The 18,901-nt window shown below is 32.5% G+C and overlaps 3 protein-coding genes across 4 annotated transcripts; 1 reads left to right on the plus strand and 2 right to left on the minus strand.

Annotated features, from left to right (window-relative positions):
* Positions 1-3,245: 3,245 nt before the first annotated feature.
* Bma-iglr-2 (Uncharacterized protein) lies at positions 3,246-9,366 on the minus strand (the record flags this gene model as incomplete). Its single annotated transcript, XM_043077107.1, has 13 exons — positions 3,246-3,395; positions 3,544-3,762; positions 4,241-4,438; positions 4,906-5,025; positions 5,210-5,334; positions 5,451-5,634; positions 6,001-6,287; positions 6,595-6,737; positions 6,976-7,094; positions 7,554-7,853; positions 8,240-8,530; positions 8,774-8,926; positions 9,202-9,366. The coding sequence occupies 13 exons, from the start codon at positions 9,364-9,366 to the stop codon at positions 3,246-3,248; spliced, it is 2,454 nt and encodes an 817-aa protein (XP_042933041.1).
* A 698-nt stretch (positions 9,367-10,064) lies between these two features.
* On the plus strand, positions 10,065-11,265 carry Bma-mrps-18A (Uncharacterized protein; the record flags this gene model as incomplete). The annotated part of the gene is made up of 5 exons (XM_043077108.1): positions 10,065-10,170; positions 10,366-10,493; positions 10,576-10,698; positions 10,834-10,907; positions 11,154-11,265. The coding sequence occupies 5 exons, from the start codon at positions 10,065-10,067 to the stop codon at positions 11,263-11,265; spliced, it is 543 nt and encodes a 180-aa protein (XP_042933042.1).
* Positions 11,266-12,183: 918 nt separating this feature from the next.
* Positions 12,184-17,196, minus strand: Bma-ceh-16 (Uncharacterized protein; the record flags this gene model as incomplete). Of its 2 annotated transcripts, none has more annotated exons than XM_043077109.1 (4): positions 12,184-12,297; positions 15,717-15,916; positions 16,399-16,507; positions 17,059-17,196. In XM_043077109.1, the coding sequence occupies 4 exons, from the start codon at positions 17,194-17,196 to the stop codon at positions 12,184-12,186; spliced, it is 561 nt and encodes a 186-aa protein (XP_042933043.1). The 2 variants fall into 2 exon arrangements, with proteins under 2 accessions (XP_042933043.1, XP_042933044.1); XM_043077110.1 differs by lacking the exon at positions 12,184-12,297 and adding an exon at positions 14,316-14,432.
* Positions 17,197-18,901: the final 1,705 nt, after the last annotated feature.

Raw genomic sequence — 18,901 nt, forward strand, 5'->3', positions numbered from 1 at the left:
AATAATCACAGTTTTGTTTACTGTTTTTTTTATATGCTTGAGAAAATGTAGTTCATTTCTCAGGTTGTTTGAATTCAATTTATTTGTCCTATTAGAGATGAGCGGTAGATTAAAAGTGAAATTTAAACAAACTAATAGAATTTATATGAAATTGACATACTCGGAAAAATTTGGATTTTACTGAACTTTCCCTGAAGTTCAAAATATCTAAATTACAAATGATGGAGTAATACTGATATAACATCACCTGCTTGGAAAATTGCTGGCAAAAGAAGTAATATTTAATTAGTTAGAAAATATTAGTTAGTAATGACTTTGAATCAGAGGAGAAGCGCCGAAACATTTGGATTGAAATCGTAAAGAGTTACTTCGAGAAGAGATTTATCTAACTATTCATCCAGTCAGCGACATAGCTATCCCCTTCATCACCCATATAACTTTGAGTTCGAGATGAAGCCTCTTACCTCGTCACCTGATGTTTGGCTTTTGAATACTAACAAATGATTTGCAGAGTCCTAATCATATCTTCGAGCTTTTAAAAGTTAATGCAAGATAATTTCAAATGAACTTCAACAACACATGCTAACTCCAGTTTTACAAACTAAATTCGAAATATAAAAGAGAATTCCTATTTTTCTTTTTTTTTTAAAAAAAAAAGAAAATTGCAGGTATGACAGTTGTTTTCAAGAAATGAAGACCTTGTCATAAAATCAGAGATTATTCTACAGAAGTATTACGGATGTTGAAATATGCTGACCCATTAACTTATTTATTTAGAATCTACTTTGTTGCTGATCCGTTACATTCAAGCATCACAAGACAACATAAAATGTTAATGCCTGTAACTGAATACTCATTCATAGGCCATTTTATATATTTTTTATAAACAAGAACGAAAAACTTGATCTTATCAACAATGGAAAGTAATGATAACTTTGCAATCACAACATTTTCGTCAAGCTTAAAGATATATAAACTGAATGAGAAACAATTTGCATTCACTTCAAAAACACCTGAATATATAGATTTCGGATTGGATATCGTGAAGATCAATGGATGATAAGGAAAAGATCAGGAAAACAGGACAGTTCCCGAATGAATAAGACAAGATGATAAATCATTAAATAAGAAAAGATAGCGAATTCATTTAAACTACAATCCTATTAGCTCTAACATATGAAATAGATATGTGAGTGACAACTGAGATGGAGTAGAGATTGGCAGGAAGGCAGTGTCGATCGGAGATCGGAGAACGAATATTTAGAATCTTATTTCAAGAGCGCATAATGAATGATGAATGAGATTACGGAAACGTATAGATGTGAAGAAGATCGTAGGAGTAACAGACTGGAAGAAGCAACTTTGCCAGGATCAATCACAAGAGATGAGTCAATGGATAGAAGATGGGCTTGAGGAAAGTAGTACTCATCATGTAGGTCAACTGATCTAGTAGTGCAATTGTGGAACTAATTCTGAGCGAGAGCGTAAAAGGTGAAAGTTCACAGCGAAGGTCAGCTAAGTTCCAGTTAATTCATGAGATTAGATAGGGATAAATATTGTAACCTTAGGATTTTTCTACAGTTGTCATCATTTACAATCATCATGAAAAGTAATGGGATGAATAATGACCATCCTGAATATTCCGTTTGTTTCTTTCACCTCTTCTCTGGAAATAAACTGTTACTGATCACAAATTAAGCGAAACAATTGAAATTAATTTCTTCATTAATTGATGGAAATTCGCTGCTCTTTATTGAGTACAGTTTTCTTATATTAATTGTTTATAGTACTTGTACCAAAGTCCAGATATTTTTTCTTCCTTTACGGAAATGCTTAGCAGCTGACCTTACAGGTTTAAAGAATAAAAATACTTTTTGACATCCGAATATGTCAAATAAACAACAACAACAGCAGCAGCAACAACAAAGCTCATAAGAATTGCCCAAGTAACACTTCCATGAATAATAAGATAGATCTGATTTTATTCTTAAATACTTCATTAACTGTACTGAATGATTTCATTTCTCTTAAAAAAGAAAATATGGCGAGATGAAGCGAATCGTTGAACAGTGTATCCATCAAAAGAAAAAAAAAAATAAAACGACGGGCATATTTATCGCCTCACATCTTCACTCCTTATCCATCTTTTCTCTTCTCTTTCGCAGTATTTAAAGCTTAGTTCCGTTATCCTTGTAAAAATCTTTCCTGTTCAGTTCCCTTTATACTCATTCATTTCTCATTGAAATCATACTAAAGTCAGATTAACAATCTTTGTCACAGAACTGTTACTTGAACTAGCCTAAGCCACCCTGATAGTCATTTTCTCCTCCCACAATTGGAAATGTAATGGTATTTGTAGATCGATATAATGACATGGCGTATGCACTCATACAATTCATTTTTTTTTTTGCATATATTCTTTGATAGCTCGAATAATAAATTAGGAAGCAGTTCAAATAAATTTCCATCATATTAACAAGAATACAGCTCAGAACCCTCCGAAATAGTTTAAAAGAATGCATAATGAACTGATGAATGACTTCGACAGTATACCATTTCAATAAGACCCAAATCTGAATTTGAACTTCAAACATTTATCATAATTTTTCAATGGAATTCCAACGAGAAATAATAGTTCTGAAGATAAAAGGATATTTGAGAATTAGAAATGTGCACGTATGCTTCCAAATTCATTAATTTTTCAGACCGTCTAGATGAACATTATAAGAGCATATACTGATTATTGTAATTGCTCAAAGACATAAAAAAATAATGACAATTTTATAATTAGATATTTTAAAAAAGGTTTGAAAGTAACATATGTAATTAAACAATTCCCAAAATCGTAAGTTTTCTGATCCAATATCTAGGCAAAATCAAGATACACTAAGTTCACATACTAATTCGCGTGGCGAGTAGTACCCCGTTAAATCTTTTTTTATTTTAATAAGATGAAACAATACGAACCTATATATCTAATAAAACAGTCTGCATAAGAGTATAATATATAAGAACGGCCTCTAACTATAATAGGTTATCAGAAAATTATTACCAAGAAACTTTTGTAATTGGTCACGGATAAAGGAAACAACTTTCTAATGCAATCCATTTCAGCCTCAGAATAAATCCATCAATCAGAAAAGGTAGGAGAAATTTACATTGAATAAAAAATTGAAAACTGTAAATTGCTAATCATATATTTATAAAACAAAAAAATCGGATAGAAATGAAAGCATATAGGTTTATTATTTGAAAAGAGTGCTGCCATCATTATGCAAAAGTTCACTTTCATCACTGAGGTTCAGAGTCTCGCAGTCTTTCTCACTATCCACATTTGATAGCGAATATCGCTGACGAAGTATCGTTACCTCCGACATGTCTGATCTTCTTCTACCCTACAATAAAATCATGTCCTTTCTAATTATGATGCTTGTTTCACCACAATGAAGAGAATGATTAACTGTTTCATGTAAAACGGCTAGATCTACTACATTTGCAAACCACGACTTTCTCATTTTAAAAGTCATAACAAATTATCACCACCTGAGTTTGATTCGAACAGCAAGGTACATCGTGATTAACATCACAAACATCCAACATAAATAATTTTTGACCACGAAACTCCTGGATTTCGGAACGTAAAGTTCCTGAAATGTCATCCTCGCGTAATATATATTCCGGAAGGGAATGGAACGACCCAATTCGTCGCTGCGTTTGGATTTCTAAATGACGCACTGAATCCGTCAAGATAACTTCTGGATGCTATAAAAATAGGAAAAGGAAACAATCTCGAACAAGTTTTGTTACTTATAAATAGGAAGTGGATTCGACGAAGTCCCCCAGTGGAAAAGTCGAAAATCTGTAGAGTAATTTGGCATACTTGAAATTTTTAAGTTTCTCACTTTCACAATTTTGCAAAAACAAAAAACAATATTAAGCGATATAATATTTTTATATTACAAAAAAATTTCTGTACTGGCTATGATTGAATCAAGTGTATCGAGTAAAAATTCAACTACCACTCAGAGATTTAAACTGATCAAAAAAGAAAAAGAAAAAAAAAAAAAAACCACCAGCTGCTTGATTTCACCGATTCTTGCATGCATATAGTGAAAAAAAAAAAAAAAAAAAAAAACGAAATATGAAAGTAATTCGCACAGGGTATACAATGTTTTATTACATAAGTATATAAAAGTTTACTGATTTTGTGAATGTTTGACACTAGTTTCATGGAACTTACTGGTTTCATGAATGATTGAGAAGGATTATCAGCAAATTTCGCCACAAGCTTATTCAAATATTGCTGCTTCACTTTGTATTTACGCATCAAACCCAAACGTTGGTGCAAAGAGAACATTCTGAGACGATTTACTTGACGCTCATAGCCTTCCCAAAGCTGTTCAACTCGTTTCGAACCGTAATCCCGCAGTTTACACATCTTTAAATAAAGAATTTACTGTTACATTATATGTTAACTTTCCAGTGTGTACGACAAGCCAGAGATATGCATGATTATCAATGTTACAAAAAGCTTTAATAGAACAGAGAAGGCATTTGGCATGGGAGTTTGTCAAAGTATAAGTTGTTGAATTTATAGATGAAGTTGAACCTATCTACAAACACTGTTTAATCCGCAAATAAATGTGCGATGTATTAAATCGTTTATGAGGAGAAATTCTTCTCATAAAGGATTTAATTCTACTGAACTGAATCTGTGATCAATAGCAAAGAGCTAAACCAGTAAATAAAACGTTACAGTCTTTGAAAACAAGAAAAAGGCTAGTAATTCAAACTATGTCGGTTCTTATTTTGATATTAAATACTACATATAATAATTTACAGAAAAAGCAGGTTTAAATTTAAAATTCATTTTCTTCACAAGAATAAAAAGTAACTTATTCCTACCTGCTGACTGTAATTGTCACGTATATTTTCCAAATGCTGATTCATGCTTTCCATTTGTGCTGCTCGATAATCACGAAATCTCTCTGACTGTGATGTATAGGAAGAGCATAGCTGGTCAACCTATGATATCTATTTTACATAATGACCATAACGTTTTTATGAAATTATCTCATAAAACATAGATATCATAAAACCGAAATGGAAAACATCAATCATCAAGTGAGACTATCTCTAAACTATTAATTTTTAATGTGAAATTATAATAAGATCAAAAAAGCTCAGAATTTGTCAATCAAATAATTACCTGTTGGCGATAATTGTCTCGTATTTGTTCCAATTTCTTATGATATGTATCAGAAAGCGTAGACATTTGTCGCTGTCGATATCTTTCTACAGCAGCGACCATTTCACGAACATGTGAATTTCGATCTGCAATTAGATATATGTAATATATAATATAAGCAACAAAACAGAGTGTTATTATTCTAAGGACGAAACAATAATTCCATTAAAATTACAAGTGGAAGAGAAATATTTCTGCTCACCAATTCTTTTTATCCACCATAAACCAATTTGTCGACAAGTGATCCAAAATAAATTGAAGATGAAAGTAATACCACAAGTAATCATTGCAGCCAGAATGCTTCCCCAAAACACTGATTTCACCATTTCCAAATGGAACCAACTTGAATAATCCAAACGGAAGTGTATTATTTGTGAAGCATTTCCCTACAAAACTCATCTGCGGCGGAATCAATAAAATTCAAGTGGTCGATTTATATGTGCATATTTTCGTTTATTTCATACGTAATTTACAACTGGTAGCGAAAAGTTTTAATATGTGTGAGAATGAATAATCACCTTAATATAATTAAACCTAGAAACGATTATAAGGATTCTTCACCGAATAACAATCTAAGAGAACAATGTAAATGGGCTTCATTTCGCTTTGATTCTAGAAATATAAATATATGTCAAGATAAACCTAAAAAACGTTCGGTTTCTATTCAGTACAAACGAACCATTTTTCAAAGAAAAAATAAATTGAAAAATATCTGTTGAAGTCAATAAAGTAGCTCTGAATAAGAAACCTACTTTTGAATTCGACACATCACATCTATATCGCTCAACCAATTCTTTTCTAGCAACGTTGATAAGAAGGAGTCCACCAGGAATAATTTTATATGCACCATTCCGCGTCCAGTTCATTACAATCACTTGACTTTCAAAATTATAACTTCCAATCAATATTTTGGGCCTAACTAACCACCATTTAATAAACAGTGGTAGCTCACCATACGCATCACATGGCAAAATTGCTGGTTCTGCATAAGGAACTCTTAAAATATATTTAGCACCTTGCTCAACTCGCTTTGAAATACCTGAAAACATATGCTTTTTTCGGAGAATTCAAAAGATAGAAATCAAAAAACGGATTTCGAGGATATAAAGTACACCAAATTCTTGCAAAAGTTCTCGACAGTTTAATAATTTCACAGAATTTTCGAACGTAATGACCAGCTTCCGAATATGTCCAATGCTCTACCGGATTTGTTTTCCTCAGTAATTAGTATCGCCAACCAATACTTCCCCTTCATGAATCTATGAAAGTGTGTAAAAAAATTACGGAACATGGACAGCATTTTTAACTTAAATTTATATTTGTTATTACTGCTAAGAATAACAAACCTATGGAGCAGTTATCAGGCAAATTATCTGCACAGTCCATATCTGGCCGCAACTTGACAGGTAGCATTTTCGCCCACTTACTAAGACAATTATCACAGCTCCAATTATTTGGCATCATCTCAGTAAAATGAAGGTTTTTTGCTCTGGAAAGACAACAAAAACTAGGTGATAAAATGCTGCCATGAAACTTTTTATATTTTTCATTAGAAAACTTTGTAGAATTTGATCTGAACATACTATCAAGTTCCACTGCAAGGAATATTTTCAGAAAGAATAAAGAGCCTACTGGAAGATCAAACTATTCTGGTGATAGCAATGAGTCGATAAGAACAACTTCAAGTATGGAAGACAAAAGTTCAATATCTTATTAATTTTCTAAACCTTAAGAAGAAATCTGATGGCAGATATCTCATTGGTGCATTTGTCAAGCGAAAATCCCTCACTCTGATTGGTAGCATACCAGTAATGCTGTATAGTTGAAAGCTGTTCCTCAAATCCAACTGAAATAAAATATTACGGAACATTGTATAATTATAGATATGGATATTACAAAAATTTCGCTTAGCTGAAAAACTTGAAACAATTATAATGTCCATAACAATATAAATGCAATTCAAAAATTGAATGAGATTGTTTCGTTTAGTTAATTAGAAAAATGACTCATTTATAGGGACCGAATGTAAAAGGGTCAAAGGCAGAAATTCCTGGAAAAATCTCTGGAATTAAAATAAATGAAAGCTTGCGGTCTCTTATGACACAAAACTACGCAGAAACAAAAACCAAAGACGTTATCTCTTCACGAATTCAAAATAAAGCAACAATTCAACATGCTCTTCGTGTGAAAAACGTAGAAAATAAAATCATTTAATTTTGACAGAATTTAGTAGGTGAAATAAAATGGAGATCATATTTCTACCCTTTGCATCAATAAAATATCTTAAATACAGAAGCAAACAGACCTTATGCAGTGAAGGTAAGTTAACTGAATCGAAATCAATAAAAGTTAATCTGTTATATTGCAGTGACAGATGTTGCAAATTCGGTGAAATGGATAACGGCAAAACTGTTAATCCACAATTATCCATATTCAAATCAGATAACTGAGGGGCTAACGAAAGTGAGGGAAATTGTTCTATTGCAGGATTATTCGATAAATCTAAATCTTCTAACGAGAGTGGCCATTCACCATAAATTCGAGTTAATCCATTGGAAGAAAGATCCAGCAATATTGCATTTGGCACTGTAGTCAACTCCGAAACCTACAAAACTGATAGTTAAATCTGTTTTCTAGTATTTCGAATACTTGAGATCAAACTAATATTTGAAATTAAAGTGAGACTAAATTCGAGAAAGAATTGTGATTATAAAAGACTCGAGAGTGGAGTGAAAAGTCAAACAAAGAAGTATGAGTATACGAAAAAAACGGAAATCAAATTATAAACAGTAAAATACGGTTGTTTTTCCCATTCATATCGACTTGGAGCTGATATAAGTTAAATGTTAATTCGAAATTATAGGAATCTATCGCTATCTGTTGGCAAACTGCTACTGACAAATAAAAAATCAACTGTCGAAAAGTCAAATGTCAGAAATACAATTGTGATGGAAGTCGAGCAACAATGAAGTATAAGTGACGGTAACTCACTTGATTGAACGATAAATTGAGGTGCTGCAGTTTGTTGAGTACACACTGACCAGTGTGAGATAACTTGGAGAACCAGTTATGCGATAAATCAACTGTCTGTAACGACGATAGCTGATTCAAGACTAGACAAACTTCATCCCAATTCCATAAATAATTGCGGCTCAAATTCAAAACATTCAAACTTTGCAGTGAATCCAAAGTAGACGGAAAAAGTTGTTGTATATTACAATCATGAATTGCAATGCTGCGCACTGAAGTAAAATTTTCGAACATATGCAGATTCAGACGCTTCTGCAAAATATAATTAACTGACTTTGTCGTATATTTCATTACTTTAAATAAACTGTATCTTATTCACGTTGAAATAGTGACAGTGCCATCATCACCACTCCAAATAACTCCAAAATTTAAACAAAACTTCTGAAACAGGTCATAGCATGTGAACAAAAAAAAAAAAAAAAAAAAATTGCTATCATGTTGTTTCACAAATTAATAAGTTTCAATGTAACTAAATTCAATAAGAAAATGAGCAACCTGAGAGCATTTAGTGAATGAAATACTGTGAGCATCTATGAGTTTGAGAATATGTTGGTTAAATCTATCAGGTTCCACATTAATGCATGTTATCGTATTATTTTCACAAAGGCACCCATATTTTCGGCATACGTTATCGACTACTAATGTCGCCTAAAGGATCAAGAAGTTGCTGTAAAATTTTCGACGAATTATAAATATTATAATAATCAAATTCTAAATACAAATAAAGAGCAAAAAGATCGTCTTTTTCAGTTAATCTATAATGAAGAATATGCATAATATACAAATTCTTGATTAAAATTCCATCTTGTTAACAAATTTCTTGAATTCTCATCTGGAAATCATAAGAACTGACATTTTGTGATCAGAAAAGTTAGAAAAAAAATTATTTCCATTAAGCAGCAGAAGTCGACTGAAAACATCACCTTCTCTTCATCAGCATACGAATCTGCTTCACTTCGGTAATAAGCTTTGCCAGTACAGAAAACCAAAGATATGCAAACCTGTCCGATGATTAGCAAATGATATACCACACAAAGTGTTGCTACATGCATTCTGATGCACTCGATCAGTAGTAACAATCCCTGCATGACTACATGCGAGCATGCAGTAGCTGTACTCTGAGATTCACGACAGCAATTTCAATTATAGCTCGGATTTTGACTGTTATAATGGATGAAGACTATGTATTCAAAAAACAAAGAGGGTATGCACTGCGGCACTACATGTATTGCTAATGAACTTCGACCTCACTATTAACTAACAAGGGAAGAACCTCCTGACCTTCTGACCAACACTTTCATCTCGAGCTCCATCTACAAACAGAACTTCAATTTCATGTTTCATAAATTGTTGCATGTTAAATTACGGTCCTCCTTCTCTTCAACTTCTCCAGCTATGTTATTCCTCGTCTCCACATCGTTATCTTATCTTGAGTAGTTACCCTCGGGAATCGATTTGTTTCTCTATATATGTGTGGTTTATGTGTTCATTTTAAATTTGAAGGTATAGGTTATGATTCCAGTGTTTATAATGCTTATAATTTGTTGCTAATGATGCAGGCTGACCAATCAGGCCATGTCTTTCTTCGTGCTACCCTGAGATGTTCAGTAGAATAAGAGGTAATTTTGCATGAGATACCAAAAATTGAGAGTTTTATCTACCCTTAAATACCTTTACCGGTATTAGGAAATGTAGTGAATGGAAGATGGATTATTGCTAATGATGAGAATAAGGAAGAGATTTCTTTGTGGATCCACTTTCCGGATATGTTTACCTACTTCAGGTCATGTTATATATGTTAAAGCCACTGCCTTTGCTAACAGGATGTTATGGACGTATTTTTTGTTGGCCAAAGCAGTTTGTCACTGCGTTAGCTCTCTTCAAAAAAAGAAGTAGGTTGTTAGTTCGATATTATTAGGGGTTACTATCGTAATATTCTCATCGTTGTTACATGAGTTGTAGTGGTTCCGGCTGTTACAGTCAGTGATTGGAAAATTCTTAGTTCAAAATGCTGCATGTTTGATAAATAATTCTTAATTTCACCAATTTGAAATGAGTTACTTTAGCAAATTTATAGCAGTTTTCAGTCGATGTCAAAGTTGAGGAAGATACGACAATTGTTGAAGTTGTTGATGTTGCCGATGTAGATGACCGCAAAGTGTTGAAACATAGTCCAGAAACTTGTACACTATGTACTTGTAATGTTCCCATCAAAGTAATTTTTGCATATAAAATTTTGCAGCTGTTCAAGGAAACTGTCTTACTTTAACGCTGAATTCTAAGCAGTGTGCTTGCAGATCCGTTATTCAGATGTATTAATTTTGGAGCAATTTATGCGAAAAGATGGAACCGTGCTTCCGCAGCAACTTACTGGTTTGTGCAAAAAGCAACAGCAGAGGATTGAACGTTGTGTTATGCAGGTACATACCTTGTAAAGATGACTGTGGTGAAAATACCATGTTCACTGTTGTTATCTGTAATTCTTACGGAATAGAATCATTAGTATTAAATTTTGATAAACAAAATTCCTTCTTTTTACTTAATCAAACTTATAGGCTCATTGGGCTGGCCTCTTTCCAGACAGGACGACTGCGGATTTTGATCGTTCGGGATACAAAAGATTTGCGAGGTCTTCGTCTTTCCTTTTTTTTGTTTATTTATATTTAGTTATATTGTATTGTATTTTATTAATATAAAATTATTGCAGGAATTATGTTTAAATACTTTTATTAAATTTTGTTAGTAATCTTTATGGACTTTTATGACAAAATTGATATTTTAGCAAATTATTTTCAAGAACCATAAGTTTTATATTCAACGAAGGTCATCATTAAAAGGCATATAAAACACAAGTTTATATTATTATATTATATAGATACTGGAACGACGACATGGATATGTATCGGTTGAAAGAAGAAGTGGTCCCCGGTTCATGGTACTATATTAAACGGTATAACACACGTGGAGTTAATTTCAGAAAGAGCTGAAGTGTTTTTTATATTAAAAAAAAGTGTAGGTTCATAAGGGTTTAAATTAATATATGTAGGGAGAACAGTTAGAGGTTTTCAGTGATTACTAGGTTCAAGCCTCAAAGAAACATCTTTTGTTTATATGATAAAAATGAATCGGTATTCTTATATTGCTTAATAGCCACTTGTTTTAATAGTTTTAATTCTTTGATGATATTGTACTCGGTTCTCGTAAGTTGAAAGAAGTGATAATACAATACGTTAGAACTGATAACGAATAAGTGACACAAATCTCGACCAGTTGATCGTTTATCTGTGTAAAAATGATAAAGATATATAATAGAGCTTCTAAATGTTATAAGTAGGATGTAATGTTATACGACTTTCTGTACACATCGTTTAGTAATCGACCGCTTGGATTCTAAACGGAAAAGTCAGTTAGGTCATCAAGTTATTTCTCTCATACATTTTTCTGTTCTTATTTTGTTGTTAACAATAAATGTAAGCATATATTTATTATCATATATTTTTCGATTAATACAACAGCACCGCTAAATGTACAAAACTTTAATCTTTCTTACCGTAATCAGTACATTTGTTTGTGAAGTTCAGTATTGTTTTGTTAGGCTTCGATTTTAAATTCCTTACTTGCTAATAGTTTAAACACTAAATTCCTAAAGTAAAACTATCTTTGTTCTGTCACCGTTATATAGTTATAAAGGGCATAAAGGAAGTTTGCTTCTTTAATTTTATTGCCGACTGCCCAGCTGGGTGATAGGGCGTTTAATATATAAAAAATGTTGCAGATTATACCTGCAGTTTAGCAGGTCCAGCATGCAAGCAAGTTTTGAGAATGTATCATTCTATTTAAGTTTTTCAGCATCAATGTAAACCGAATCAGAAATTGCAGAGAAGTGCGTCTGACCTAATTCCATCCTAGCGTTGATTGAATATTGGCATCGATGTATGGTTGTAAAGCCCCTGAGCCATTAAATGCAGCGCCAGTACAGGTCGATGTCCGGATGCTTTCTTTAGTTTTGCTCGTTTATTCTGAAAATCAGGAATCATTTTTAATTTTAAGGCAAAAATTTCAAATGCACAAATAGATTTGGCTCAGGAGATATCTTGAATTCTGCAAAATGTGGTGAACTATGAATTCTTGATGTTCGCTGGCATTGCTTTACTTTTTTTATAATAAAAAGTAAGAGGAATACGTGGGAATCTTACTCGATAATTGGCACTTAGAAGGTGATCTTAGTGTAAGATTGTGAATCAATAAATGGAATTGGTTTGTTTAGCACGGATGAAATACATTGTACACAAATATAAAATTGCGTTGTATAGCCCTACCGATAAAATGAACCTTCAAAACAAGAATGCTCCACCGGTTTCTTTTTTTCAATATTTGGGTTGATGAGGTTTTTGGAAGTGTATAATGGTAGTATGATGCATCAATATTTCTAGTAAAATTAACTAGAGATTGTCAAAAGATTTTAAGGTAAAATAGATTTTTTGTTTTCCACGGAACAAAGAGTAATTTAACATTAAATTTGATTGATAAAATTAGTTCAGCATCAATAACCTCCAACCGTTAAAGCTCGAGATTAGAACTGAAAAAATATTAAAAAAACTCCCTCTCTACTCCCTTCTTCCACCAACCAAGTTAGCTCAAGGTAATTGAAAATAGTGGTGGTAGGAAATCTTCCCAGACATACTTCGAACTTCTTGATATAAATGTAAGGATTTCTACTGTTCAAAAGTTCTGCTGATTTGTGGCTTTTCTCCATCAAAGTCTGAATCTCAGTGAAATTCAATGATATCTGCGAACTTTTGGAAATCATGTAATTCCTCAATAAAATACTTTGGTTGTGTCGGAAGTAAGTTCTAGCTCATCTGTTGAGATAATGTTCTATTTCATTTGTATGTTCTCCTAACAAAATCGAAATGTCTGGACAGCTCATCAAGCAATTCTTCAATAAAATTGTTAATTTCTGAGATGTCTAATGGTAATCGTCATGATGATATGCAATACTGAGTAATAAACATAATGAACGGGTTATATCATGTCAACAAGGACGGGAGAACTGTTTTATCGCTCAATCAAAGTTCAGTATCATCGTCTTCTTTCCGCTAAGAGATTGTAACGATAGATAGTCCAGTCATTTTGCACCTTGTTATTACTTACCAATTAACATTTCTTTCTCATACTTATCATTAGACAGGCAATCATTCATAACAAGCACGATATGATTTTCAAGAAGGATGGGAAACATATCTAGTTGAACTCCTTTACAATATGATCAAACAAATGATATTAGAAATGGATAATGTGCTAGTAAGAAATTCAGATAGTAAGTCTTTGAACTATCAGGAAAATTCACGAAGAAAAACTGAAAAAATAGAAATCATCTGCGAGAAAAAAATGAGTCCTGGGAAAAGATAATTATAACAGAATTCGATAATATTTTTTCAAGAGCAATATCTTTGACTTTATCGGTAGTAACAAGTTGTGTTCGCAAACCATTTCGCGAAATTTGTATTGGAACAGCTTGCTACATAACTAAACTTTTTGATGTCGACTTTTTGTATAGCAAGTTTTTTCATACATGTGGTTTCTATTTTGATACTGAAAGTGTTTGAAGTTGACACTGGTAGGATTACTCAATATGCAAGCCGTACACGATTTATCAAGATGGCTATGAACAAAGTTATCATGAAATGAGATGATTTTTTCATTTTATCGCAAATGAATCGGTAAGACATCACGAAAATTTCATTCACTAATTAGAAAATTACATTGTGCAATTATAGGAGGAAAAAGCTAGAAGAAAAAGATGAAGATATAAATCAAGACAAACGGAAGGAAATGAGAAATTAGTGAGCAATTTTTTCGGCTTTTCTTTGAGAAGAAAGTTAACATGAACAAATACATAATCCAAAAGACAAGTTCTAGAGAAAATTGATTTCAGACGGAGGTACATGTCCATTGCCCATAGCGGCAAATTTTACAGAGAGATAGTTGCAAGATTCAACTGCCTGATAATAAATAAATTCATCTAAAACGATATTTAATGATTACAAGGCTTGTATGGAGACACAAATCTATGCCCCGTACTTCCATATGCAAAACTGTCAGTCTTTCTTAAATTTAGTTCATCCATTTTCCTTAGAGGTGAAATTGCGGGCTGAAAAGAATGAAAACAATAAATTCACAACTGATCAATGACTGAATCTATCCTTAAAAAAAGAAAAAAAAAAAGGAATTTTCTTATTTGTTGCACTTGAAGATATACTTTTCAAATCTTTACTTATCTAATATCTCAATTTCAGGAATGCAGGAAGACAGCGACATGACGCAAAACTGGTAATACAATAATAGAATGACTGTTGATAACATCACCATCATCATTATAATTATTCCCATTGTATGTAGGAACAAATGATGATGATTTTTTCGAAATCTTTATTAACACTGATCAAATAATCGATTATTCTATGTGCACACCTGTCTGCTATGCACTTCTATTTATTATTGTTAAGTAGTGTTTTACAGTAATTCCAAAATATTAGTAGAAATCAACGCAGTTTCATAAAAGCGAAAAAACATAAAAGAAAATCAAAATCAGTAGTTTAATCATGTTTGTTTGTCTTCGAGAAGTGTTCGAGAGGCAAATTACATTACCAAATTTTTTTTTACTTCAACAACTTACAGTAAAATGAAGTCATGAGATTCAACATATGTGACCTAGATGTTATGATCCATATTTTCAAAAAGAATTAATTGATATGGTGAATGTTTACGGAAACTTCCCTGCCGAGGAGGATTAAAATGGATGAAAACCATTTCAAGAATGAACCTTGAATATGGGACTATCCATACGCTCAGACTTTCAACTCTATCCATTATCAGCGTAAAATCTCAATCTCCAACAAGAACGAATATGTAAAGTTTGTCATCCGGAAGAAGCACTCACACCTCTCCATTCACATTTGCGCCTCTTTCACCATCTATTTAGACCCTTCCTTCCTTCCTCATCTCCTGTTATTCAAACACTTTTCTCTCTTATACATCCGCTGTTTTCTTGTTTTTTTATTTCTCCTTAATTTCAACAAATTAACAAAACTCCGCAATGTTACGGTCAAAGATAGCTTTTGAAGACAAGATCGAGGAAGAATTACGTTGGTGTCCATCGCACATTCTCTTTCCTGCTCGATATCTCTTCAGCAAACTTTATCAAGAAACATTGACAGGAAAATATTGGAACGTTAATGAAGAAAAAATTTTAATTTTAAGTCATCTATTAATTATCCTATATTTTAGTTGATAGTCAAGATGTTTTTTACTGGAAAAGGATTCGGAGTAGAAACAGAAACTGAATGTTATGAAGATAGATGATGAATTAAGTTCTGCTAATGAAGGCTTCATTCAAAACGCAACAAAAAAAAAATTTAACAAATGTAAAGTTAACCTGGAACCATATTTTGATTTGTGATTCATTTAGGCCAAGCTCATGGGCTAATTCCTGACGCCGTTTCTCTGTCAGGTACCGATTATCCATGAACTGTTGTTTCAACCGTTCTAGTTGTTCAGCAGTAAATGCCGTTCGTGGTCGCTTCTCGTCGTCATTAAGATTTGTTTCTTTCCGTTTCGTTCGTCGTGACCTTGGCCCTAAAGCAAAAACAATTCATAGTAAATCAAATTAAAAAATTAAGGAAAATTTCACTGCAAATTAATAATTTCCCATAATGTTTAAATGAATGATACATGAGTTGACGAATGACGAAAACTCATAACCTTCTGATGGAAACATATCAATATTGTTAATTATAAGGATTTGTTCAGCAATTATTCTCATGAATAAGTAATAATTATAATGCGTGATAACTGTATTTGATAAATACAAAATAGTTTTGATGGATGAATGGATGTAATGATGCAAACGTATGCAAATTAGCATGCTTGCCAAGAAGAGACATGAAGATAGTAAGGAAGTTACGCAATCGTATATCTCAGCTCTTTCTACAGTCGCTGTTCAAATTTGCAATCTTTAAAACTTCTAGCATGGCATATGGTAAGACAACTTGATCTACCACTTACCTACATGCATCTACATTTGGTCCACTTTATTTGAAAACATTTCCGAAATGTACCTGAACTCGGTCGATCGGAATACCGAGTACAATATATCCAAGCTGGGAATACTGTATTCATGTTGTCCGGTGTTGTTGATACACATGGCTTTAGAACTGTCTCGTGCTGCTGAAAAAAAAGAACATAATTACGTATATTCTTACAAATCTCAATCTATATAACTTTCAGCAGTAATGGTCATTGTCAGATGGAATTAATTGGTATACAAACAGCCTCATATTTAATCGTCATATCCAGGAAGCAATGAATCCTAAAAAGTTCAAAAGAATGGTCAAGATCTAAAGTATTGGATGCTCAAATATTGATACCGTTACAACAATAATTGAATGTAATTGAAGGTGTCATATGTGGCAATAAAGATAGCATCTAGGATGAATAAGATAGGTCATATAATTAAGATTAACGCTACACAATACCGTTAATATTACCTTTGGAAGGCAATATTAACAATATTTCTATAACTTAAACCAAACATCGAATTAAGAAACTATGGAAAATTTTGTAAATTTCACTTGGTTTGTGAGAATTAGAACGGAAAAATATTTGAATTTTTTTTTTTTTTTTTGAAAGATATCAAGACTTTCTTCTTTTAAAACCAAACAATTTTATTTGGCGAAACGAAAATTTATTTTGTTTTTCAATCATTGAAACACTCTTACCTTACCGAAATCTGGTCTCAAAATGTTCTGTATGGAGAATTTTAGCTTGGAACTCGTTTGATATGATTCTCCACTACTACGATGTAATAGCTCCGGTGAAGATAGGCCTTCGGAAACGGAATCTGATGTACTATCCATCTGAATAATAGAATGAATTCGATGATACATAACTGAATAGTTTCCAGAATTAGCTAATCCTGCCGAATATTTATTTATTTAATCAGTACTATTTTAATTGACTAATTTCAGGCTTCTTTCTTCATAGACAATAATTAGTTTGTCAATACTTTCACATTTAGTCCTCTTGATACACAATTTCAAGCAAACATGAAATAGACAATTCATGAAAATAAACCTTAGCATTGAAAGGAAGAAAAACTTTTATTTATCTACAAAAGTTAGCGGCAAGGTGAGATTTTTCTTTTTTCGCCTTTTTCCTGTCAGCCTTCAGTGACAAACTATTGCGGCTGCCATCGTTATTTCGGATCAAAACTTGATGTTTATCTGAATTCGTATACTAATTTCGGTATTTTTTTTTTCATGAATCGTTTTGGAAAACTCAGAAACAGTGACGGAAACAACTTATAAGTTAATTGAATATTTACTAGTCGAAAGAGCCCAATATCAATAATTCCTGCATTTTATTTTTTTCATTGAAATCTCAATTTAAAACTTATTGTGATGTTCAGTTAATTACATTCTTCTTGTGCTACCAATGCGTAACTTCTATGTAATTTCAGCTTACTTAGTTTTTCTAAGCAATAGTTGCGTATGGTACTTCTAATCTTTATGAGCAAAAAGCCCAGCAATCGGAGTAATATATTTTATTTACAAACTAGGCATACCATGATGGCTGAGCATAAATTATAATAAATAACATAAGTAAACAGTAACAACAATCAGGTAAAGAAGACACGGACATCTCTTTATTATTTGCTAAATCTTAATTTAATTATAATACTTAAATGCAAGAAAGATTAAAAAAATATTTTTTTCTCTTGCTCACATTTGTACTCCTGATTCTGGATTACAAACTTTTTAAAAAAACTCAGTAATTTTAGAAACGTCAGACAATAATAACAACAAAACACAACGATTATAAAGCAATAAGAAGAGGAAAACATCAGCTACCTTAATGATTAATAATAAAGTTAATAACAGCCACAACAAAATGGTATTGGTGCTGATGAAGGCTAACTATAATGATAGCGATAATTTTATAAATGACAGAGGGGAATAGATGGCGCAGTGATACAATAAAGACGAAAGGAACCGAGGTTGTTGTTTGGGAATTGTTAATTCAGTAATTTAGAAGGGCAATAGGCAGCGCCTCTTTGTCACTTCAGTCTTTTCGTCCTCCTGGATCCATCTGATAGAAATTTGTTGTCACGCCTATTCCTCTCCACAACCATCCTACCGTATTCCATATGACCATATAGCATTACTCTTTTCCCATCTCACTTTAAACCCTAAATTAATTGGTTTATTTCCTAAAGTCCCGCCTCCAAAAGCTGAATGAAGAAGAGCGGATAGGAGAATAATCGACAAAGGAACAATAAGCTTCACTACTGCCTGTATTTGATAGAGTTAATTAAGTTAATTAAGCTACATTTTGATGGATTTTCAGTCAGTCTTCTTCTCTTTCACCTGTAACAATAGCCTCTTTTTTCTCTTCCTCTAACACTATCTCGCCATTCTCGAGACAATCTCGAGAAAGAAACCTTACCCCTCAATATGGCAATTAATTAGATGCTCCTTACTCCTCACTTCAACAATTATCGAAATAAACTGCTATGAACGAGAGAGTAATTGGATGATGCCTTCTAATCATTCATTCAAAGAA

Source organism: Brugia malayi, assembly GCF_000002995.4.
Source record: "Brugia malayi strain FR3 genome assembly, contig: Bm_v4_Chr1_scaffold_001, whole genome shotgun sequence".
Taxonomy (NCBI): domain Eukaryota; kingdom Metazoa; phylum Nematoda; class Chromadorea; order Rhabditida; family Onchocercidae; genus Brugia; species Brugia malayi.